Source organism: Musca domestica, unplaced genomic scaffold, assembly GCF_030504385.1.
Source record: "Musca domestica strain aabys unplaced genomic scaffold, Musca_domestica.polishedcontigs.V.1.1 24, whole genome shotgun sequence".
NCBI lineage: Eukaryota > Metazoa > Arthropoda > Insecta > Diptera > Muscidae > Musca > Musca domestica.
In genome coordinates, this window is record NW_026712272.1 from 10,610,975 (window position 1) to 10,637,695 (window position 26,721).

At 35.5% G+C, this 26,721-nt stretch overlaps 1 protein-coding gene and 1 long non-coding RNA gene across 2 annotated transcripts in view; both read right to left on the reverse strand.

Moving 5' to 3' along the window:
• LOC101890508 (atrial natriuretic peptide receptor 1) overlaps positions 1-25,036 on the reverse strand; it is a 292,597-nt gene extending 267,561 nt beyond the window's left edge. The window contains exons 1-3 of the mRNA XM_059123411.1: positions 24,469-25,036; positions 24,207-24,390; positions 23,933-24,135 (exon numbers count right to left, since the gene is read on the reverse strand). Coding sequence (XP_058979394.1) covers positions 23,933-24,135; positions 24,207-24,390; positions 24,469-24,877 — 796 coding nt within the window. The 5' untranslated portion in view covers positions 24,878-25,036. The remainder of the gene's footprint in view (positions 1-23,932; positions 24,136-24,206; positions 24,391-24,468) is intronic.
• A 3-nt stretch (positions 25,037-25,039) lies between these two features.
• Positions 25,040-26,721, reverse strand: part of LOC131802794 (uncharacterized) — a 76,655-nt gene continuing 74,973 nt past the window's right edge. The window contains exon 3 of the long non-coding RNA XR_009342392.1: positions 25,040-26,026. This is a non-coding gene — a long non-coding RNA (uncharacterized LOC131802794). The remainder of the gene's footprint in view (positions 26,027-26,721) is intronic.

Consider the following 26,721-nt stretch of genomic DNA (forward strand, 5'->3'; position numbering starts at 1 on the left):
TGAGCTTCGTGGGTACTCAAAATTTTAACCCTTTGTAGGGGAGGTACCAAAAGGAGTCGACCGATAATTCCCATCTTCACATCAGACCGTGGGTTAATGAAAATATTTTGATGATGTGTAATATGAAGATAACTGGATGATTATTTCGGATTTTATGGCCGTTTTGGTTATTCGAAACTTTGACCCTTTGTTCGGTAGGTACCAGAAGAAATTGTCTGATCACTACCATCTTTAGAACAAATCTTGTGTTCATGAAAATACTGAGATATACTAAGTCTGAGTGGAATCGGATGTTAATTTTACGTTGTATGAGCATCGTGGATATTAAAAATTTTGATCCTTTGTGGGAGAGGTACCAGAAGGATTGGACCAATATATTTCATCTTCACACCAGACCTAGAGTTATTGAAAATATTGTGATGTGTGTAATTTGAAGAGAACTGGATGCATATTTCGGATTTAATAATCGTTTTGGCATTTCGAAACTTTGACCCTTTGTTGGGGAGGTACCAGAAGAAATTGTCCGATCACTACCATCTTTAGAACAAATCTTCTGTTGATGAAAATACTGAGATGTATCAAGTCCGAATGGAATCAGATGTTATTTTTTTATGAGCTTCTTTATGAGCTTCATGGATATTCAAAATGTTGACCCCTTGTGGGGGAGGTATCAGAAAGAGTGGACAGATATATCCCATCTTCACAGCAGACTTGTTTTAGTATAAATAATAGGATATGTGAAATATGAATAGAACCGTAAGTTTATTTCAGATTTAATAATCGTTTTGGTTATTCGAAACGTTGACCCTTTGTGGGGGAGGTGCCAGAAGAAATTGTCTGATCTCTACAATCTTTAGAACAGATCTTGTATTGATGAGAAGATTGAGATGTACCAAGTTTAAATGGAATCGGAAGTTAATTTCGTGTTTTATGAGCATCATGAATGTTCAAAATTCTGACTCTTTGTGTCGGAGATACAGAAAGGAGTAGACCGATATATTCAATCTTCACACCAGACCTTGGGTTAATAAAAATATTGGGATGTGTGTAATTTGAAGACAAACGGGATCACATTTTATAAAAGTTATAATTATTCAAAATGTTGACCCCTTATGGGGGAGACACTTGACTTGGACCAATATTGTCCATTTTCGCACTTGACATAGAACTGATAGAAATATTAGGATTTTTAATGTTTTGGCAAAATTGGATTATCCCTTCTCAATCTGTGCAGTAAGATATTTTCTTTGGATATTTCGACCTTTTGGTGGGGGAGGTACCAGAAGGAGTGGACCGATAGTACAAAAAAATTTACGATGCATCAAATTTGGACCAATTCGTGTAGTCCCTTCGAGAGTTATCATGCGCAACAGCCAGCCAGACGGATGGACAGACAGACGGACGAACATACATACATACATACAGATCGACTCCAAATGTCCTGAAATGGATTTGGTCCAAAGAGACCTAGGGTCTAAAACAGTTATTTCGACTAAGCACGTTTTGACCGTATCAAATGATATATACCCTTTCTAGCCATATGGCTGAGGGTATAAGAAGTATAATTAAGAATTAAATTTCATAAAAAAAAATATTTTAAAAAATTCGAGGATAATCAGAGATTTTCAAAAAAAAAAAAATATTTTTTCAAGGACTAAAAAATATTTTTTGTAAAAAATATTTTTTTAAGGACCTAATGACCAGTTATTGTCGAATTTTTTAAGAATATTTTTTAAGAACAAGAAAAACAAAATAGTTGATTTTTTAAAGAATATTTTTTCAAGGACAATAATTTTAAAATTTCAAGGATAATGAATCAATTTACATGAAATATTTATACAAGGACTTAAGACAAGCACAGTGGATTTTTTATAGAATATTTTTTCGAAGAGCAAATGGCCAGTAATGGCGGATTTTTTATAGAATATTATTCTCAATGACTAGGACCAAAAACATTTTTTTTCAAAGAATATTTTTTCAAGGACAATAATTTGAAAAAAAAAATCGAGGATAACCAGGGATTTTCAAGGAATATTTTTTCGAGGACTAAAGCCTAGCACAGTGGATTTTTTATAGAAATTTGTTCAAGGACCTAATTATCAGTAATCTAATATTTTTAAAGAAAATATTTTCGAGGACTAGAAGACCAAAAAAGTTTTTTTTGAAGAAGGACAATAATTTTTGAAGGACAATAATTTAAAAAAAAACGAGGATAATCAGAGATTTTCGAGGAATATTTATTCAAGGACTAAAGACAAGAACAGTTAATTTAAAAAAAAACACTTTTTTCGAGGACCTAATTGCCAGTGATCTTGGATTTTTATAGGAACTTTTCTCAGGGACTACAAGACAAAAATATTTTTTCAAGGACAATAATTCTAAAGACTTCGAAGATAATCAATCAATTATCAAGAACATTTTTCGGGACTAAACACAAGAGCAGTGGATTTTTTTTATAGAATATTTTTTCAAGGACCTAATGACCAGTAATCGAATATTTTTTTAAGAATATTTTTCGAGGACTAGAAGGCCAAAATGTTTGATTTTTTAAAGAATATTTTTTAAATATAAACATTCAGCAAGTGTATTTTTTATAATCATGGATTTTTTATAAAATATTTTTTTAAGGACTAGAAGACCAAAATATTTTTCAAATAATATTTTTTCAAGGACTAAAGACAAGAACAGTGTTTTTGTAGAATATTTGTTCAAGGACCTAATGACCAGTAATCGAATATTAAAAAAAAAACATTTTTTAAGGACCAGAAGACCAAAATAGTTAATTTTTCAAAGAATATTTTTTCAAGGACTATTAATCGTGGATTTTTTATAGAATATTTTTTTCAAGGAAAATGATCAAGGACAATAATTAAAAAATTAAAGTATATTCTATCAATTTTCAAGAAATATTTTTTCAAGCACTAAAAACAAGAAACAGCTGACTTTTTTAAAGAATATTTTTTCAAGGACAATAATTTTAAAAAATTCGAGGATAATCAGAGTTTTTCAAGAAATATATATTCAAGGACTAAAGACAAATATAGCGGTTTTTTAAAAGAATATTTGTAAGGACCAAATGACCAGTAATCGAATATTTTTTAAAGAATATTTCTCAAGGATTAAAAGACAAAAATATTTGATTTTTTAAAGATTTTTTTTCAAGGACCCAATGACTAATAATTTTGTACTTTTTGTAGAATAATCGTGATTTTTTATGGAATATTTGTTCAGCGATTAGAAGACCAAAATATTTTTTTCAAGGAAAATGATCAAGGACAATAATTTGAAAAAATCAAGGATAATAAATCAATTTTCAAGAAATATTTATTCAATGACTAAAGACAAGTAAAGTATATTTTATAAAAGGATTATATGAGCACTAATAGTTTTTTTTTTAATATTTTTTTCAGAGGTAGAGAAGACCAAAAATATATTTTTGAAGAATATTTTTCAATAACCTATTATTATGGATTTCTTGATAAAAAAAATGTTTTTAGGGACCAAAAGACCATTAATTATGGTTTTTTAAAAATATATATTTTTAAGGACTACGACATAAATTTTTAAATTTTAATATTTTTTGGGAACCTTAAAACTCATAATCTCACACTTTTTTTCAAATATTTAAGCAAAAAAAAATGGAAAGGGAAAGGGAAACCGTATAATGTCTCCATAAAGTATCCTGTCACAATCAGTATCTTAACAGAGATGACTCTATTAATGGTGTCCTGCTACAATAAAGACAAAAGACAGTACAAGATAACAAATGGTCTCCTAGCAAAAATTAAAAATGACAAGAAAAGCAAACGGCTAAGGACCCTTTGAGATGCCAACATTGGCTGTCAATTAATTATGCCAACATTGGCTGTCAATCCGTTTTTTTCTCTCTCTCTCTCCCAGTCCCTCTCTTTCAACAAAAAAAACTGAACATTTATCACATTTTGACAGTTAGCAGCTTTGCAATGGTCTTTATACATGTCAGTGTGTAGTTGGCGAATTTCGGGATCTTAATTTTTGTGTTTGTCTTTTTTCATGTAGCAGATTAGCCTTAACAAATTTTTTTACCATCTCCTTGAAATCCTTCAGCCTAATTTTTTTCAGTTTGTTTTCTTTTTTTTTCGATGAAAATGTTTAAGTGGTTGGAAATATTTTTACATAATCCCTTCTAAATGGTTTGGATTTAATCTGCCATAACATTTTCTTACATGCGGGGCAAAAACCATAATTCTTGGAAAGCTTTGGAAACTGTGAAAACTTTAGTTGTGAAATTTTAAAGGAATTTTGAGGTGAAAAATGTAATTTAAAAAATTTAAATTTTATAGGATATTTTTAAAGGACATTTTCCAAGGACCCTTAGAGTATTAATCGAGAATTCTTAAGAACTATATTTTTTAAGGGTAATATGACCAATAATCTTGGATTTTTTTTTAAATATTTTTAGGGTATTTGAGATCAATAGCCAAGCATATATGACTAATAAAGAAAATTTTTTGGAATATTGTTCGAAAGGCATATTGACCAATAATCGTGGATTTCTTAAAAAAATATTAAAATTTTGTTTTTTTTTTTTGAAGGATTAAAAGACAGGAATTCGTTGAGTTTTTAAGAATGAAAATCGTGGATTTTCTAAGGAATATTTTGGAAGGATTAAAGGACCATAAATTGTAGATTTTTTAGAGGATTTATTACCTGAAATTTTGGATTTATTAAAAATACTTTTAAAGGATTTAAGGCTCTGAAATAGTGAATTTTAAGGGAATATTTTGGAAGGATCAAAGGACCTGAAATCGGGAATTTTTTTTAAAGAATGTTTCAAAAGTATTATGATAATACTTTTTTGGAAAGATTAAAATACCAGAAATCGAGGTTTGTTTAAAAAATACTTTTGAAGCCTAAAGCATGAGAAATTGTGAATTTTTTATAGAATATTTTGGAAGGAGAAAAGAAGCAGAAATCGTGGATTTTTTGAAGAATATTTCTGCAAGGATTTAAGGACCAAAAATATTAGATTTTATTCAAGAATATTTTCAGCAAAGGTTTAAGGACCAGAAATAGTGGATTTTATTCAAGAATTTAAGGATTTAAGGACCCGAAATCGTGGATTTTTTATTCGAAAGTCTTAAAGACATTTTTTGGAAGGATTGAAAGACTAGAAACCGTAAATGTTTTAAATAATTTTTTTAATAGGATTAGGGGACCAGATATCGTGAATTTTTGGAAGTATTAAAGGGCCAGAAATTATAGATTTAAAAAAATAATTTAGAAGGATGAAAGGACAAGAAATCTTGGATTTTAGAAAATCGTTCTTCAGTAATAAACAAACGCTGTTTTTATAAAAACAACAATAATGGGATTAATCCTAACAATTTTGCAACATCAACATAATTTGGAAGGATTAAAAAAATTGGAAGGATAAACCAGAAATCGTAGATTTTTTACAAATGTTTCGAAAGAATTAAGGACATTTTTGGAAGGATTATAAGACTAGATATCGTGAATGCTTTAATTATTATTTTTTTTTTTTTGAAGGATTGAGGGACCAGAAGTCGTGAATTTTTTAAGAGGATATTTAGGAAGGAAGAAATAGTGGATGTTTTAAGAAGTTGTTAAGAAGGATTAAAGGACTAAAAATCATGGATAAAAAATATATATTTTTTGGAAGCTGAAAGGGCCAGAAATCGGGAGTGCTTAAATTATTTTTTAAGGATTAAGGGATGGGATTCTCAAAAAATATTTTGAAAGGATTCAAGGGTAAGAAATCCTAGATATTAAAAAAAATTGAAAGGATGAAAAGATCAGAAATTGTGGATATTTTAGAAGGAAAAAATAAAAATCTAGGAATATTCGTTCTAAAGTTTTTAAAAAAAAAATATTCAATTGTGTTGTAATATTTTACCTTCAGTCTATAAAAAATATATTCTTCAAAAAATAAATAATTATTGGACCCTGAGTTCTTAAAAAAATTTTCTTAAAAAAAAATTTAATCGTAAATTTATCTTAAGTCCATGAACAAAATAGTTTAAATCTACGATTATTGATCCTGAAGTTCTTGAAAAAATATTCTTTAAACATCCACTATTGGCAGTTCTTTAAAAAAATCGGTAAAAATACACGATTATTGGTCCTTCAGTTCCTAAAAAATATTTTTTAAAAATTCAGGATTATTGGTTGTTTAAAAAAAATTGAAAAAATCCACTATTATTTGTCCTTAAGTCCTAGAATAAAAATCCGAAAGTTTGTCCCGTAGTCCTTAAACAAAATTTTTAGAAATCCACAATTATTGGTCCTTTAGTCCTTGAAGATATATTTTTTAAAAACCAACGGTTATTACTCCTTGAAAAAAACATTCTGTAAAGATACATCATTTATTGTCCTAAATTAAAAAATATTATTATTAAAAAAATACGAAAATTTTACATCAAATATTAAAAAAAGAAATCGATGAAAATCCACGATAATTGGTCCTTAAATCCTTGAAAAAAATATTTTTTAAAAATAATCAATAATTGGTCCACTATTATTTGTCCTTAAGTTCTTGAAAATAATACTTTAAAAATTATTAAAAATTCAGTCCTTGAAAAAATATTTTTTAAAAAATCCACGATTATTGATCCTTGAAAAAAATCGGTAAAAATCCACGACTATTTGTCATCAAGTCTTTGATAAAAATCGTTAGAAATCCAATGCTATTTGTCCATAAGACCTTGACGAAAATATATTTTTTTAAATTAAAGATTATTTGTCCTTAAGTCCTTAAAAAAATGTTAAAAATCTACGACAATTTGTGTTTAAGTCTTTGGCAAAAAAAAAATCTATAAAAATGCAAAATTATTGGTCCTTAAGTCCTTGAAAAAATTTTATTTTAATAATCCTCGACTATTGGTCCTTAAATCCCTGAAAAAATATTCACAATTATTTGTCCTTAAGTCCTTGAAAAAAGAAACTTCGGTAAAAATTCACGATTATTTGTCCTTAAGTAATTAAAAAACGTTAAAAATCTACAACAATTTGTTCTTAAGTCTTTGGAAAAAAATTACATAAAAATTCACAATTATTGGTCCTTGAGCCTTGAAGAAAAATTTAATTTAAATTCCACGATTATTTGTCTTTAAGTCCTTTAAAAAAAATGCTTTAGAAATTCACGATTATTGGTCCATAAAATATTATTATCCTTTCCAACTCTTTCAATATTTAATCCTTTTGATTGCAGCTGAACAAATTGTGTTGATCCTTTTCAAATCACAACAAAATCTGCTCTTCCTCCGACAGCTAGCCGATTTTAACTATCATTGTGCAATGGCGACTTTTGATCCTTTTGTTGTGCCATAGAAAATCCCTAATAAATTTGTTTAAATTGTGACAATATTTAAAAAACCAGCTTTGTGGTCCTGCAAAGCACCCTTTTTCACTCGCTGACCTTTTTGCAGGGAAAGTACATTAATTTTAGAAGAAAACCCACAAAGACACCACACCACATCATACATAGACTAACTGTCAACGATAAGGATGATGACGACTACTAGGACGAATTTTTGAGGATTAAAACTGAGAGTTAAGGTCAAGGACTAAGTATTTAAAATGAGTTTGCTCATTTCTAATGCCATCGTTGTTGTTGGTGTTATTGTTATTATTGCCTGCTGCAAATGCGGAAGAATTTGTCTCATTGTCTATGGCACTCAAGGCCACCCAACCACCAAACCATACTGTGTCATTTGCATTTGGCCTCAGGGTCATAGTCGAATGAGCATACGCATATATTTAATGGAAGAAATATGACAATGCCAATTCATAGATAACTCGGAAATAACAGCCATGGATGGCACAAACAGAGATGTTGGAATGGAAAAGCGCAAATGGCCATAGAGTTGCATTTTTCCAAAGGGTTTTTGTTTTATAAACTGACCACAAAAATGAGAATTTCTTTAACAGAAAATTGGAAAATAATTAAAATTATAGATATTCTTTAAGGTATTTGGTTAAAGAAAACAATTATTGTCAGCTATTTACATTTAGAAAATCTAAGACTTTTGATATGGAAGTCCTTCAAAAATGCTCCATTAAAAGCCCTCTATTATATGTCTGATCAATCTAAACCTTCATAATCCTTTTAAAGTTAAAAAATTCGACTCATGTTCTTTCAAAAAATTTTGTTGAAAAAAAAACACGATATTCGGCCTCATGGGGCTCGAAAACTCAGTGCCAAATCAAAGATTAATAGGCATTTGGTTCTTTAAAAAAAAACTTTAATAAATCCTCAGATGGTCCTTGAAAATTTTTCTATAAATTACAATTTTTGAGAATATGAAAATTGTGAATTTTTAAAAAAATGCTGTTTATAAAATCCGTAATTATTGATTTGCTGGTTTTTTAATGATGCCATGTTCAATTCTTTAATAATTATTCTTAAAAAATTCTCAATTTTCAGGCCTTTGATTCTTCTTCTCTAAATCTTCGATATAGCCAAATACACACCGCTTTAAACATTCTCAAATATTTTTTAAAAAATCCATGACGCAAGGTCCTTTAATTCTTCGAAAACCAGAATTTCTTCTCACTCAATCCCTCAAAAATATTCTTTAAAAAATCCACTTTTAAATACATGACCCTCCTTTATTCCTTCACCTCAAAATTTCTCCTTTAATTCCACAAACAATAATTTAAACAATCTACATTTTCAGGTCTTATAATGACTCAAATATCCCACATATATCCTTTAAAAAATGCACGAATAATAACTTATGATTTCTAAGGACAATTTCTGGACTATTTAATAATCGATAAAATATTTATTAATTTAAAAAACCCAGGATTTCTGGTCCTTTAACCCTTCAGAAATATTCCTAAATATATAAAATATATCTGGTCCTTAAGGCCTTAAAAATTTTGTTTCAAAATACTCGATTATTTGTGCTTAAGTCCTTGAAAATGTATTTTTTAAAAAAATCCACTATTATTGGCTTTTAAGTCGTTTAGAAAATATTCTTTGAAAAGTCAACGATTTTCGGTCCTTAAGATCATAAACAAGTGTTTTTCTAACAAATTTACGATTATTGGTCCTTAAGACCTTAAAAAACTTATATATTTTTAAAAAATCACGATTATTGGTCCTTATGTCTTTGATAAAATATTCTATGAAAAGTCCACGATTATTGGGTTGTAAGTTCTTGAAAAATATTCTTTATTGATCCTTTTGTCTTTGAAAAATAGTCTTTATTGGTCCTTTAGTCCTTAAAAAATATTCTTTATTGGTCCTTGAAAAATATTCTTTATTGATCCTTTTGTCTTTGAAAAATAGTCTTTATTGGTCCTTTAGTCCTTAAAAAATATTTTTTATTGGTCCTTTAGTTCTTAAAAAAATCGTTAGAATAATATTTTTTAAAAAATCTACGATTATTGGTCCTTAAGACCTTAAAACACTTATATATTTTTAAAAAATCACGATTATTGGTCCTTGTGTCTTTGATAAAATATTCTATGAAAAATCCACGATTATTGGTTTGTAAGTCCTTGAAAAATATTCTTTATTGATTCTTTAGTCTTTGAAAAATAGTATTTATTGGTCCTTTAGTCCTTAAAAATATTATTTATTGGTCCCTTTGTCCTTAAAAAAATCGTTAAAAAATTCTTAAATTCCAGATTTTTTTAAAAAAAAATTAACGATTATTGGTCCTTAAATTCCAGAAAAATATTTAAAAAAAACAGGATTATTGGTCCCTAAATTCCAAAAATATATTTTTGTTCAAAAATCCACGATTATTGGTCTTGAAATGTTTTTGTTTGATGTTTTTTTAAAAATCCACAATTTTTGATCCTTAAGTCCTTGAAGGAATATTCTTTATTTGTCCTTTAGTCCTTATCGTTAAAAAACCGCCATTATTGATCCTTTAATACAGAAAAATATATATTTTTTAAAAAATCCGCGATTATTGGTTCTTAAGTCCTTTAAAAATTTCCCTAAAATTCCATGATTATTTGTCCTTAAATTCATGAAAAATTTACTTAAAAAATCCACGATTATTTCTACTTAAGTCTTTGAAAAATATATTTCAAAATCCTCGATTATTTGTGCTTTGGTCCTTGCAAAATATTCTTTTAAAGTCAACGATTATGGATCACTCAATTCCAGAAAAAATATTCTTTTAAAAAATCCACGAATATTTGTGCTTAAGTCCTTAAAACAGGTTGTTAAAAATCCAGTATTATTGGTCCTTAAGTCCTTGATAAAAATATTAGTTAAAAATTCAAGATTTTTATTCTTAGACCCTTGAAAATATACTCTTCAAAAAAATACTTTTAAAAAAATTACTGACTATTGGTTCTCAAGCCATAGAAAAAAAATATTTTAAAATCCTCGGTTATTAACCATTGGGTCCTTAAAAAACATTATTTAAAGAAAAAACGAATTTTCGTCTGAAGATCCTTAAAAAATATTCTTCAAAAAATTAGTTAGTTAGACCTTGAAAACGATTCTTTAAAAATCCACGATAATTGGTCCTTGTATCCTTGAGAAAATATTCCTTTAAAAATCCACGATTATTCGAAACTCACGACTATTGGTCCTTAGGTCCTTCGAAAACCCCGTGATTATTGGTTCTTAAGTTATAGAAAAAAATCTTTTCAAAATCCTCGGTTGTTGGTCATTTGTTGCTTGAAAAGATATCCTTAAAAAATCCACAATTATTGAACATTTGGTTCTTGAAAAAATTATTCTTTAAAAGTCGACATTTCTTCGTCTGCAGATCCTTCAAAAGTATTCATTCATAAAAATCCACGTCAATTCGTCAGAAGATCCTTAAAAATATTCTGTAAAAATCCACAATTCTTCGTCTGGAGATCCTTAAAAAGTATTCATTCATAAAAATCCACGTCAATTCGTCAGAAGATCCTTAAAAATATTCTTTAAAAATCCACGAATTCCACGCTTATTGGTCCTAGAATCCTCAAAAAATATTCCTCATGAAACCAGGCTCAATGATCCTTGAGTCCTCAAAAAAAAGTTCTTAAAAAATTCCGATTACTTGACATTTTTTCTTTAAAAAAGCCACGAAATTTGGACGTTTTAAAAAAATATTTAAAAAATCCAAAATTTGTTGTTTGATTGTCCTTTAAAACATTTTATTTTTTGCTTCAAATTTAAGAATTCCCCCCATCGACTGATTTAACATTTCAGAATCAATGATTACTTTTTATTAGTTTTCAATTTACAAAAGCCGGCATGTTCAGATGATGTCCATTGGATTGTCCCTATCATCGTCATCATCATTACCGACAATGGAGTCATCGCTGATAAAATAAAAAAAAAACAATGACTCTATAAAAAAAATACAAAAACGGATATTTTTCCACAATTCCAGTTGGACAAACGGATACGAATTTGTGTTTATACATGTTACCATTGGTATGGATGAGAAGATGGGGGTGTCTGTGAGATTCTACAAAGTTAGTTGAAATAAAATTTAATGGTGATTTTGTTCGAACAGAGAGAAAATATTGGAAATAGCCAAAAAAAAAAACTCATTTTTGTGGCCAGAATAAAAACAATGAAAATGATAGCAAAAGAAAAATAATAGGATATGTTATAATAATATTGATTTAATTTCGATATGTATGGAAAACATTAAAAAAATATTTATTGTTAATTTATTGGTATTCATTCGCTCACATTTTTATGGGTTTTTTTGCTGACAATAGCCATGAATTTCCATGTTTTTGCTATTATTGTCACATTATTGCTTTGTCACAATTTATTATGAATTAATTAACATAATTTGTTAAGTATTATAAACACAGCTATTTTTGTTTTTTTTTTTTTTTTTTTTTTTTTTTTTTGAAAATAAAAACTTTTGTTATTATACCCTCCACCATAGTATGGAGGGTATATTAAGTATGTCATTCCGTTTGTAACACCTCGAAATATACATTTTAGACCCCACAAAATGTATATATTCTTGATCAGCATAAAATTCTAAGACGATCTAGCGATGTCCGTCTGTCTGTCTATACGTCCGTCCGTCTGTGGAAATCACTGTAGTTGCCGAACGAAATACATTAGGTTGATACAATTTTACTCAAATGTGTACTATGTCTGCAGGATTTTGGTATTGAAAATGGGCCATGTAGGTCCACGTCTTCGTATAGCCCCCATATAACGGTATCTCCCGATATTCGGAATTTTAACGATTTTAGCGACATTATTTACTGGAATTGTTTCAAATTTGGTATTTGAAGTTCGTAATGGATACTACAGCCTATGACAGAAAATTGTCTGTGCAGGTCCACGTCTTCGTATAGCCCCCATATAACGGTACCCCCCAATATTTGGTGTTTTGATGATTTTAGCGACACTATTTACCGGAACTATTTCAAATTTGGTATTTGAAGTTCGTAATGGATACTACAGCCTATGACAGAAAATGAGCCATGTAGGTCCACGTCTTTGTATAGCCCCCATACAACGGTACCCTTCGATTTTCGGTATTTTGATGATTTTAGCGACATTATTCTCTAAAACTATTTCAAATTTGGATTTTGAAGTTCGTAATGGATACTACAGTCAATGCCAGAAAATTGTCTCTGCAGGTCCTCGTCTCCGTATAGCCCCCATATAACGGTACCTCCCGATATTCGGTATTTTGATGATTTTAGCGACTTTATTTGCCGGAATTCATTTAAATTTGGTATTTGAAGTTCGTAATGGATACTACAGCCCAAGACAGAAATTTGTCTGTGCAGGTCCAACTCTTCGTATAGCCCCCATATAATGGTACCCCCCAATATTCGGAATTTTGATGATCTTAGCGACATTATTCACCGGAACTGTTTCAAATTTGGTATTTAAAGTTCGCAATGGATACTACAGCCTATGACAGAAAATTGTCCGTGCAGGTCCGCGTTTTATAACCCCCATGGTTTATTTTAAAAAATCCACGATTATTGGTCCTAAAGTCCTTGAAAAAATTTTCTTAAAAAAATCCACGATTATTTGTCCTAAAGTCCTTGAAAAAATATTCTTTAAAAAATCCACGATTATTTGTCCTTAAGTCCTTGAAAAAATATTCTTTAAAAAATCCCCAATTATTGGTCCTAAAGTCCTTGAAAAAATATTCTTTAAAAAATCCACGATTATTGGTCCTAAAATCTTTGAAAAATATTCTTTAAAAAATCCACGATTATTGGTCCTAAAGTCCTTGAAAAAATATTCTTTAAAAAATCTACGATTGTTGGTCCCAAAGTCCTTGAAAAAATATCCACGATTATTGGTCCCATTTGCATTTGCATTTAATGTTCGTAATCGATACTACAGCCTATGCTGGAAAATTGTCTGTGCAGGTCCAAGTTTTATAACCCCCATGGTACCTCCCTATATTCGGTATTTTGATGATTTCAGCTACATTATAAACAGATTTTTTTCCAAGTTTTGCATTTGAATATTGTAACAGCTTCTGACAAAAGTTGCCTATGCAGGCCCACGTCGTAGTATCTACCCTAATTTAACGGCTACATTCGGTATTTTTAAGATTTTACGGATTTTATTTTTTTTTTGAAAATTGCCAAATTTGTACCAAATGGTGGAGGGTATTTAAAGTTCGGCCCGGCCGACCTAAGCTTCTTTTTTAGTTGTTTTTCTATTAAATATTATGTAAGCAGTTTATGTGGACTTTTGTGTCGCTATTGGTTTTTGCTTTGTTTCCAAATCCCCCTGTCGAGTTTTAGTTTTTTTTTTTTTGTTTTAATATATTTGAAATATGTCCGTTAATCCTGTGTCTGTCTGTCGGGCTGGCTGGTGTAACATCATTGTAAATATTTAATTAAAAATCTAAAACATTGCATAAAGCAATTACCGAGTTTGTAATTCTTCTGTTTGAAACACGTGTGGGACGGGGGGAGTTTTATTCATAAATATTCATTATAGTGGTAATTATTTTTCGTTGCAGTTTTAATGTTTATAATGCATACTTTTCAAAGTTAAAATATAGGTTTCAAAGGTGTTTGTGTATGTGTGTGCGTTTAATTAGAATTTTAAATTTATTTTTCCGGGATTATCTACATTTAAATATTTTGAAATGAGAGAAAAAAGGTCATTACAAACTGTAACGGGGAAGTATTATAACCCGTTAGGATTCGGTGTAGGACGGGGGTAGTTTTATCTAGGATAGGAATACGCAATCGAGGCCAAAAGTAGAGTTTTGGAATTTTGGAATTAAATCGATTTTTCGAGAGAGTAGAACATTAAAATTGAAACATGTAAATAGCTGCATACTTTTAGGCGCATATGAATATTAAAAATTATCGGTGAGATAAAAAAATGCAACAAAGACAAACGCCATAATTTTTAAACTTTTATGGAGGGTATATTAAGTTTGTCATTCCGTTTGTAACACCTCGAAATATACATTTTAGAACCCACAAAGTATATATTTTCTTGATTAGCATAAAATTCTATATCGATTTAGCGATGTCCGTCCGTCTGTGGAAATCACTCTAGCTTCCGAACGAATTTAAGCAGGTTGATAACATTTTACTAAAATGTTTATTATGTCTGCAGGACTTTTGGTATTGAAAATGGACCATGTAAATCCACGTTTTGCTATAGCCCCCATATAACGATATCTCCCGATATTCGGTATTTTGATGATTTTAGCTACATTATTACCGATATTTTTAAGTTTCGCATTTAAATATTGTAATGGCTTATGGCAAAAGTTACCTACGCAGGTCCATGTCGTCGTATAGACCATAGTATAACGGCTACATTCTGTATTTTTAAGATTTTAACAGAATTTTTAACGGATTTTATTGTTTTTGAGAATTGCCAAATTCGTTCCAAATGGTGGAGGGTATTCCAAGTTCTGCCCGGCAGAACTTACAACTTCTTTACTTTTTTTTAATTTTATTGAATGAAAAAAAAAAATGTCGGAAATTTGTTCGAATTGTTCACCTTTGGCACGAATTATGGCCTTCAAACGGTCAATGAAACCGTCACACACTGCCCGAATGTTGCTCTGCGATATTTTGGCTTAATCCCGGCGAAGCGCTTGATTGAGGTGATCAGCACTTTGGTATTTTTTAGTGCCAACCTTACTTTCCAAAATACTGTAGACGCAATAGTCCATCGGATTGGTATCCGGAGATTTTAGTGACCATTGTGCGCTAGAAATGAAGCGAGGAACCTTATTTTGTAACCATTCTTGGGTGGCGAGTGCTGAGTGCGATGGTGCTGAGTTGGTTGGTGCCTGTTGGCATGTCCAAGATTTGCGGCCAAAATATTTGCGTGCCCAAGGCTTTAATACACCCTCCAGAATATTTTCGCGATAATATTCGGCATTTATTTTGATGCCATGATTGATTAATACGAGCGGGTAGCGACCATCGGCTGTTATGGCGGGTCACGGTCCACACCATCATCATGGCCGGCGCTTTAGTTCTGGCGGCCAACAGAAGGTGCATATTTTCAGCTGACCTCTTTGGCAAGTAAACACGATCATTTTGTTTATTTACAACCGGCTGGACAACGAATGTTTTCTCATTGGAGAAAAGAAAATTCGGCAGTTCACCACTTTCTGCCACTCTTTAGCTCTTTTGAGTCTATTTTCTTTCTGTTGCGGTGTAAGTTCTTGCACTATTTTGGAATTTCAATGGCTTTACTCCGAACTCATTTTTCAATATTCGCCCTGAATTAGAGTCCTTGAAAAATGTTTTTTTTTAAATGCTCCTTAAATGTTATTTAAAGTCTACGATTATGTCTCTGATCAAAAAACCATAATGTGGGTAAAACCTTTATATGGAGGCTATACCAAGACGGGTAGACAATTGTATACTTCGAGGATTGCCATCAACCAAATCTTCTTAAATATCAAATTAGGAACAATTTCGTGGTTAAATGTGACTACGATTATCAAAATACCGAATATCGGTGGTTATCGTTATATGGGCGCTATACGTGAACATGGACCTGAATATTCAATGGAAATATAGATGCGATTTTCCGCCACAGGAATGGAACTGATTACCAACTACAAAAACCAGTTTTTGGACAAATCCGTGAGAAAATTTGGCAAAAATAATCAAAACACCTAATATCGGAAGGTGCCGTTATATGGCGGCTATACCAAAACGTGGACCGATATACAAATCTTTAAAAATTCAACATCATTGGTAATATTAGCCTTGAACAAATTTTGTAAAAATCTCCAAAATTAAAAAAAATATATTTTTAAAACATTATCTTTTATTTGTCCCGTAGTCCTGGAATTATTTTTTTTTTCAATCCACAGAGCTCGCGAATGAATATAAAACGTTCTCTTTTATTAGTCCTGTAGTCCTGGAATTATTTTTTTTTTTAATCCACGGATCCCGCGAATGAATATTTTTCTTTAAAAATTCTATTATCGATCTTTTGGTCCGTTAAAAATATTCTTTTTAAAAAATCTTTAAAAAAATCACAGTTTTTGGTCCTATATTCCTTGAAAAGTAATTTTTGAAAAATCCACAATCATTTGTCCTATGATTCTTAAAAAATATTATTTAAATATTTCAAGATTATTGATCATAAGGTTTTTGAAAACTTTCTTTAAAAATCAATAATCAGTGGTCCTATGGGCCTTAATCATCCGCGTAGTAGTAATCCTTCAACATTTTTTTTTAAATCCAGGATTTTTTGGATGATGATTCTAAAAAGAATATTTGTAAATCCAAGAATATGGCCTTTGAAACGAACATGAAAATTCTTAAACAAGTTGGCAGGTCGTTAAAAATTTACGAAAGCTCAAATAGTCCTTGAAAAAAAAAACAAAATTAAAAAAAACAAGTAAGCAAAGGCTACAGTCGAGCGGGGCCGACCGTTGAATACCCTACAACACTATAATAAACGATACAGTTTATATAGGCGAGATACTCGGAAGAACTCCACAAGATATTGTGACAAATAATAAAAGAAAACAATCAGGTTTCGTTCTCTAATTTTCGAACAATAGCAACATTAACTAATTTGTTCATTTCCAATTTATTGGTAGAGGTTGCACTTAAATGGTCTTCCTGGATCTGGAACCAATATTTCCCAAAGACCTATAATCTCTCAGAAGTGGCAAAAGATTAACATTTATTATTGGTTTTTGACTAAAACGCATCTATATGAGATACAGGCATTTGACTATATTCTTCAACAAAATCAGCGTTAACGAAATAGTCAGAAGTGCGTCCTTCCTCTATTTGTGATTTCTCCAAAAAGTCACTGGAATGGACATTTTCGTATTTTGTCTACAAAAGTTGGCAAACTATTTCGCACATTGAATATTTTTGGATGGCCATCCAAAACTGCTTGGCTTTTTGCAATGCGCGTAACCCCCATTCAAATGTGCGTGAGGATCGGGCAATAATTACAACCTGCTGACAATTTTGCAGTTTTTTGGTCCATTTCAACCCCTAAATATATGGCGATCATCTATTCTGACCCTCATATTATCCCCATGCAAAATTTCGTAAGGATCGGCCCATAAATGCGATCTGTATATGATATCCTGATATCCTAACTACTTAGTTTTGTTAGCTGTAGAAATATTACCAAATGTTTAATTCAAAATGAAAATATGCCAAAAATATGACAAATTTGAAAAAATATGAAAAATGTTACAAAATCAATATTTTCATCTTTAGAGAGATATTTTTATGCGATTTTTTTAGACGTTTTTTCTTTCCTGCCAAGAGGCCATTCTGAATTAATGAGAACTGTCGAAATCAGTTCAGCCGTTCTCGACATATAAAAGATCTTTGAAGCATATCTTCTTTGATAGACATATATATCGCACATATTTTGCTATATATCCGATTTGTTGGATGTTAACATCAATGTAAAGGTCAGAAGTAACCTTGTCATGGCTTTGTGATTTCGCCGGGATTTAAAATAGTCGCGGTTTAATGAAAAATTTTGAATTTTTTCAACACAAAAGATATGGTCTATTTTACCCGCTAAATATTATCCGATGACCACCCTAATTGGTAGGCTTCTTCCCCGCCCTAAACTCTAGCTACATGCGAAGTTCCGCGTCGATTGGTCTATAATTGCGACCTGTATAGCTACTGCAAAATCCGACTTTTTTTCAGTTTTTGGTCCATTTCAACCCCTAAATATTATGCGATCATCTCCAAAAGAAATAGGGTTCTATTCTGACCCTAGCCCCACCTACATTCTAAATTTCGTGAAGAACGGGCCATAATTGCGACCTGTAGAGTGATTACAAATTAACATGGACAGACGGACACACGGACGGACGGACATACATAGCTAGATCGACTCAACTCGGCGAGATAGGAAGATCCATATATACTTTCCTATATGGGAAACCAATATTTCAAGGTGTTACATAAATTCTGGCCCAATCAAACTTATAATACCCCCAACACATAGTGTTGTAGGGTATAAAAACAAATATTCTGTTCTTTTTATAAAAAATTTAATTTCGACCCATTATGAAAGAGGCTTCAGAAGGACCGAGTAGTCTTTGAATTTGATCTAGGCTCAATAAAAATTCGATTGTGAAAATAGTTTGAAAAAAAATCGTCACCAGTTTTTAAACACAAATTAATAGCATGTTTCCATTGGAAACCGAACAACGTTGTTCGCTCTCAGAATTAGGTACACGAATTAACCCGTTCATACGGCACGATTCGTAATTTATAGTAAAGTAATTCCTTTTTTCAAAAATTTTGTTTGTGGATTTTAATGGGAATTTATACGAAAATACATGAAATTCTCACTAATATGAATAGAAGAAATTATTGTTTTCCTCCCAAAGATTTATTATATCATTAATTTTACAATTTTCATTCAAGTTTTCAGCTTTTTGTGTAAATGTTGACATTTTGAACAAATTTTTGTGTTTTTCCATTTTTAATTTCTGCTGGAGAGACACTTGTCAAACATTTTTTCTGCCGATAGAAACATTTTGAAAATATTGCCTCTTTTGTTTGCAGTTGTCTGTGGAAAATTTAACTCGTGGACCAAATGCGTACCTCGAATGAGAGAGAAAACAAAATTTCCTTTCGTTTGAATGTACATACGCCATTCAACATTGTAGTTTTCATTCATAATTTTCAGTCTTCCCAAAAATTTTTAAATTTCATCAATTTTTTCTATTTTTAATTGTTAAATGTCATAATCTATTTTTTCGATAAATGCCCTCATTTGTTAGGGATGGGACATATTTTTTCGTTGTTCTGAGAGTGATTTGATTTGAACAACTTACAAATATGAGTGTTCGCTCAGGAAATTTTGTGTGAAGAATTAGGTAGTTTTTTCATAGTTAAGGGTCGAACAACGAATAGAGAGCGAATCAAGTGCAGTGGAAACGCCACATAAAGCTTATCACAGGTTTCCTTTTACAGACGATTTCACAATTTTTTTTCTGAACACTGTATTATTTCAACTTCTATCATCATAAATTGTAAGCAGATAACAAGAAGTCTTTATACTTAATAAATTCAATTTTTGTTTTTTGCACAAACTATTTTCAATTATTTTTTAGAATTTGAAAAATAGAGAACTCACTTTAATTTATTTATTATTTAATTTGTGTATTTTTGTCAACACTTTTCTTCGAAATAATTTTTCAATTTCAATTTCATTACAAATTCGAAAACAATTTAAACTCATCTAAAATTTCTATTTTTAATTTCATACACGCACACGACCGACCACTTTCCAGCATTGCACATATCATGCGGTTTCTTTATCTTCCAAGAATCCTCATTTATTTCTCAAGAAATGCCAGGGCAATTCTAGTTTTCAAGTTTCTCCATTTTTTTTTCTACATCAAAACTTTTAATCCGTGATTTACAATGTGGCGAATTGATAATATTTTTCAAGAAACAAACGACGGAGCGAACGAACCTTGATTGCGGCGCACACATGAAAACATCTGATGAAGGACTAAACGTGCTTGCGATAATGTCTGACATATATAAAGGGCAACGATACTCGGCAACGTAGGCACACACACACATATACCCACACGCAACAACATGCGGCAGTAGTAGGCGCCACACAGCCAGTTAGTGAATGTCCTTTTCGGAGATATCGTAAATGGAGCAATGTAAACACAATGGATACCGGCATTTGAGTCTTGTTGTTGTTGTGGAGGAACACCTGATTTTTGTTTATTTTCGTGAAAGGATTTTCGAATTGGAAAAAAGCTTTGAATGATGGGAAAGAGCTTTCAAATGGAATATTTTTTGAATAGAAACTTTTTCAGAGATTGAATGAAGGGAATGAAAGCTATTTATTCTCCTACAAGCTTTTCGAGTCATCGAAAAAAATTCGAAGATTCGAATATTATTCGATATTAAAATATTAAAAGTGCTTGAGTTACTGACATAAAATAGACGAGCTGAATACCAGAGAGTCGATATACATGAGCTGAAGGACAAAGAGTCGAAGTAGACGAGCCGGAGGCCCGAAGTCTCTATAGGCGAGCTGAAGGGCCAGGGAGTCTATATAGATGAGCTTGTGGGTTAGCTGGTCTCTATAGACGACCTGGTGGGCCAGCTGGTCTCTATAGACAAGCTGGTGACCCAGCTGGTCTCTATAGGCAAGCTGGTGGCCCAGCTGGTCTCTATAGGCAAGCTGGTGGCCCAGCTGGTCTCTCTATAGATGAGCTGCTGGAAGGCCAGCTGGTGTCTCTCTATAGACGAGCTGTTGGCAGGCCAGCTGGTGTCTCTCTATAGACGAGCTGCTGGCGGGCCAGCTGGTGTCTCTCTATAGACGAGCTGCTGGCGGGCCAGCTGGCCTCTATAGACGAGCTGGCGGGCCAGCTGGCCTCTTTATAGAGGAGCAGCTGCTGGCAGGCCAGCAGGCCTTTCTATAGAGGACGAGCTGCTGGCAGGCCAGCTGGTCTCTCTCTATAGACGACGAGCTGCTGGCAGGCCAGCTGGTCTCTCTCTATAGACGACGAGCTGCTGGCAGGCCAGCTGGTCTCTCTCTATAGACGACGAGCTGCTGGCAGGCCAGCTGGTCTCTCTCTATAGACGACGAGCTGCTGGCAGGCCAGCTGGTCTCTCTCTATAGACGACGAGCTGCTGGCAGGCCAGCTGGTCTCTCTCTATAGACGAGCTGCTGGCAGGCCAGCTGGTCTCTCTCTATGGACGAGCTGCTGGCAGGCCAGCTGGTCTCTCTCTATAGACGAGCTGCTGGCAGGCCAGCTGGTCTCTCTCTATGGACGAGCTGCTGGCAGGCCAGCTGGTCTCTCTCTATAGACGAGCTGCTGGCAGGCCAGCTGGTCGCTCTCTATAGAGGACGAGCTGCTGGCAGGCCAGCTGGTCTCTCTCTATAGAGGACGAGCTGCTGGCAGGCCAGCTGGTCTCTCTCTATAGACGACGAGCTGCTGGCAGGCCAGCTGGTCTCTCTCTATAGACGAGCTGCTGGCAGGCCAGCTGGTCTCTCTCTATGGACGAGCTGCTGGCAGGCCAGCTGGTCGCTCTCTATAGAGGACGAGCTGCTGGCAGGCCAGCTGGTCTCTCTCTATAGAGGACGAGCTGCTGGCAGGCCAGCTGGTCTCTCTCTATAGAGGACGAGCTGCTGGCAGGCCAGCTGGTCTCTCTCTATAGACGACGAGCTGCTGGCAGGCCAGCTGGTCTCTCTCTATAGACGACGAGCTGCTGGCAGGCCAGCTGGTCTCTCTCTATAGACGACGAGCTGCTGGCAGGCCAGCTGGTCTCTCTCTATAGACGACGAGCTGCTGGCAGGCCAGCTGGTCTCTCTCTATAGACGAGCTGCTGGCAGGCCAGCTGGTCTCTCTCTATGGACGAGCTGCTGGCAGGCCAGCTGGTCTCTCTCTATAGACGAGCTGCTGGCAGGCCAGCTGGTCTCTCTCTATGGACGAGCTGCTGGCAGGCCAGCTGGTCTCTCTCTATAGACGAGCTGCTGGCAGGCCAGCTGGTCGCTCTCTATAGAGGACGAGCTGCTGGCAGGCCAGCTGGTCTCTCTCTATAGAGGACGAGCTGCTGGCAGGCCAGCTGGTCTCTCTCTATAGACGACGAGCTGCTGGCAGGCCAGCTGGTCTCTCTCTATAGACGACGAGCTGCTGGCAGGCCAGCTGGTCTCTCTCTATAGACGACGAGCTGCTGGCAGGCCAGCTGGTCTCTCTCTATAGACGAGCTGCTGGCAGGCCAGCTGGTCTCTCTCTATGGACGAGCTGCTGGCAGGCCAGCTGGTCTCTCTCTATAGACGAGCTGCTGGCAGGCCAGCTGGTCTCTCTCTATAGACGAGCTGCTGGCAGGCCAGCTGGTCGCTCTCTATAGAGGACGAGCTGCTGGCAGGCCAGCTGGTCTCTCTCTATAGAGGACGAGCTGCTGGCAGGCCAGCTGGTCTCTCTCTATAGAGGACGAGCTGCTGGCAGGCCAGCTGGTCTCTCTCTATAGAGGACGAGCTGCTGGCAGGCCAGCTGGTCTCTCTCTATAGAGGACGAGCTGCTGGCAGGCCAGCTGGTCTCTCTCTATAGAGGACGAGCTGCTGGCAGGCCTGCTGGTCTCTCTCTATAGAGGACGAGCTGCTGGCAGGCCAGCTGGTCTCTCTCTATAGATGACGAGCTGCTGGCAGGCCAGCTGGTCTCTCTCTCTATAGACGACGAGCTGCTGGCAGGCCAGCTGGTCTCTCTCTATAGACAACGAGCTGCTGGCAGGCCAGCTGGTCTCTCTCTATAGACGACGAGCTGCTGGCAGGCCAGCTGGTCTCTCTCTATAGACGACGAGCTGCTGGCAGGCCAGCTGGTCTCTCTCTAAGAGGACGAGCTGCTGGCAGGCCAGCTGGTCTCCCTCTAAGAGGACGAGCTGCTGGCAGGCCAGCTGGTCTCTCTCTCTATAGAGCACTAGCTGCAGGCAGGCCAGCTGGTCTCTCTCTCTATAGAGGACGAGCTGCTGGCGGGCCAACTGGTCTCTCTATAGACGAGCAGCTGGCGGGCCAGCTGGTCTCTCTCTATAGAGTACGAGCTGCTGGCAGGCCAGCTGCCAGCTGGTCTCTCTATAGAGGACGAGCTGCTGGCAGGCCAGCTGGTCTCTCTCTCTATAGACGAGCTGCTGGCTGGCCAGCTGGTCTCTCTCTCTATAGACGAGCTGCTGGCTGGCCAGCTGGTCTCTCTCTCTATAGAGTACGAGCTGCTGGCAGGCCAGCCAGTTTCTCTCTATAGAGTACGAGCTGCTGGCTGGGCAGCTGGTCTCTCTCTCTCTGTCTCTATAGACGAGCCGCTGGCTGGCCAGCTGGTCTCTCTCTCTCTATAGACGAGCTGCTGGCAGGCCAGCTGGTCTCTCTATGGACGAGCTGGCAACCCAGCGGGTATCTCTATAGACGAGCTGCTGGCAGGCCAGCTTGTCTCTCTATAGACGAGCTGCTGGCAGGCCAGCTTGTCTCTCTATAGACGAGCTGCTGGCAGGCCAGCTTGTCTCCCTATAGACGAGCACTGGCAGGCCAGCTTGTCTCTCTTGTCAGCTGGTCTCCATAGATAACGAGATGCTGGCATGCCAGCTGGTCTCTATAGATGACGAGCTGCTGGCAGGCCAGCTGGTCTCTATAGAGTACGAGCTGGTCTCTCTATAGACGAGCTGCTCTATAGACGAGCTGCTACCCAGCGAGGCTATGGACCCCGGGGGATTCCCCTATGAGCCCGGGACCTTTCCCCATATGAGACCTAGAATCCGTCTGTCAACTAACAGCCCATACAAAATTCAAACCCAATATTCGACATTGCTGTATTTCATATGCAAACCGAAGCCATTCTGGGTTCTTGTCCTTGCTAAAAAATCTGAAAGCTTTTGATTTGCCCCACAAAATTCTCAACACTCTGGCAGCTGTTAACATTTCACCCCATCATTTCAACATAACAGAACTTCAAATGTTAACATACCAGAATGTTATCTCCACCACCCACTGTTAATTTCCACCACTTACCTGAATGTTTATTGCCAATCTCGCGCACCATTTCCTCGTGACGAAATGTCTCATCGCGCGATATCCAATGCTGGGCAAAATTCATGTTATTCTTACGCATCTGTTCGCCCAGCGTTTTCATCATCAGAAAACAGGTGTGTTGACCCGCAACACTTGTCTGGCCATCGCGATCATAGAAGAAGATCGAACGGGACCATTTATTTCTACAAAAATGAGAGATCGAATTCGGTGATATATTATTGAGGTGGGGGGCGAATGATTTGATTATTCTTACTGTTGCATTACATTTATTGTGAGATCGGATATGGTACGAAAGCTCAACATTCCGGTGCGCAGCAGCATATAAAACTCATCGGCACAGGTGGTCTTTTTGGCCTCGAAGTCAAAGGTGCCACCGCCCACTGTTATCAGGGGCGTGCCATTGCTGTTGAAGTATTTTGTGATGCGACCCACGGCGGCTGGAAAGAAGGGAATTAAATTAAGCCTTTAAATAATAGGGATACCTCCCCCCCCTCTCTATAACCCCTTCAACTTACCCAACCCATAATCACATGTTGGCCCAAATATCGCATGGGCACACTTCTTAACAATGCCATCCATAACATTGACCATGGCATAGGCTGCATCGCATTTGTCATCGTGCGGCATCCACTCGATGTTGACATACGACGGCAACAGACCGCTGCGATGCAGATAATCTTCGGCCGTTTGCAGTATCGGTACGACACGCCTCAACGATGTCACATAGGTATCATTATCCGGCAATAAAACTAAAGCACGTATCGTACAATTGTACGAGGCAAATGGATTGCTCGAGTCCAGCTCCTGCTGCTGCTGCTGCGAGGACGCACTGCTGACATTCCGAAATATGTCAATTGTCTGATTATCATCTTTGACGGAGTGATGCATTGCATGGTAATAGATTTTGTCACTGTCAGCTTTCATCAGCCATTTGGGTCGACATATGGCTTCGCAGGAGCGTGAGGGTTCCTCGCGGCATGCGGCAGCCACGGAAGGGGGCAAGAGCAGCAAATAATGGGGCAAGACAAGGCAAAACAAAAGAATGCAAATTATGTTAATGTGATCAAGGCGGAAGGGGTGTTCCGCTGGCAAGGATTGGGAGATGGATGATGATGATGAGAAGGAGAAGGAGAACATTGAGTCAGATGCTGACAATGACGTTGGAATTGAGTAATGATGTGAGGCCTTCTGCATTGGGAGTTCGTGATTAGACTTCATGGATGGCAGGTACATGGGAATCTCTTTGCTTTGGATTTTTGTTGCTGTTGTTGTTTTTGTTGCTGCTGCTGAAAATGGGCTAATAATACTGCTGAGCAATTTGTTTTTCTGCTCCAGGATCTGTTGATTACAATGGAGAAGGTTTTGTAATGCCGTTTCCTCAGGCAGATGTCTGCTTGCCTTATTTCCAGGAGAATATTGGGGGCGTTCTAGCTTCTTTGGCTTCTTCTTAATATCAGTCTCTTTGCCAGTGGCAATGATGGCCCTAGGTGCAATTCGAACACCATTCGCAGGCTCATTTGCATAATGCTGTTCTAGCTCTGAGTATTTTTTCATTGAGTCCTTAGCTGCTGCTGCTGCCATTGATGACAGAGTTTCGTTGGACCTTTTCGTGTTGCTGTTGTTATCCACCAGCTTACCGCTGTTGCAATGACCTGCTTTACCCTTGACCATTGCCGAGTATTTCTGTGTGTGCTCCTCCAAATGCTCCGCCACATTGTGCAACATAGTGTCGATGGCATGTTGTGGTCTTTTTAGAACAACTGCTGGCTCTGTTTGCATAATCCTGGTGTTATTATCCTTATGGCCAGAAGCATTACTTGGTGGTGGTGGTAGTGGTTTTCACGTGGCAACACTTGTTCGTCATCACCTCAATTCAATTTGGGGCAACGTGAAAGATTTTTTGTTTCTATTTTTTTTTTTTTTTGAAGTTTTGAATTTTTCCAAATGGATTGCTGTGTTACGGCTTTGGCCAATTATGATTGCATGTTGCAGAGTGTTATTTTCTTTTGGTAATTACATGGATTTTTAAGGAAGTTTTAAGGATACCATAAATACACCAAGGAGCCAAGGTAGCTGAAAGTAAATAAAAACGTTTTGAAAATAAGTAAACAGGAGAGAACATATCTACCAAGAACCCCAATTGTCGAGTTTCAGCTGATTTGGTTGGAAATTGTAGCAGAAATTTTCAAAATACCGAAAATCGTATGGCACCATTATATGGTGGCCATACCTAAACGTGGGCCAATATAGCTCATTTTCAATACCAATCAGCCTGCATATAATATAGATCTTTGTGTTAAAATAAAATTCGGCCTTGCCGAAATTTTTATAATCTCCACCAATTAAAATTAAATAATGAGGGACGCGCCGTGGTATGCGGGCTACACCAATTAGTAGACCTGTCGCGAATATTTTTTGTAGAGAGAACATATCTACCAGGAACCCCAATTATCGAGTTTCAGCTGATTTGGTTGGAAATTGTGGCAAAAACCTTCAAAATACCGAAAATCGGATGGTACCATTATATGGTGGCCATACCTAAACGTGGTACCAATCGCCCTGCATATAATATAAATCTTTGTGTTAAAATACAAGGTCTAAAAAAAACTCTCAACTTATAATTTAATCTATTCCTTCATTAATTAGCAAATTTTACGAAATTGAGTACTATTAAGTACTTTTCGTACAAATATGGAACAGATTTCCAAAACCATTCAATATCTCAATCCCAGACACCAACAGTGAGATTCATATCAAATTTTAAGGTT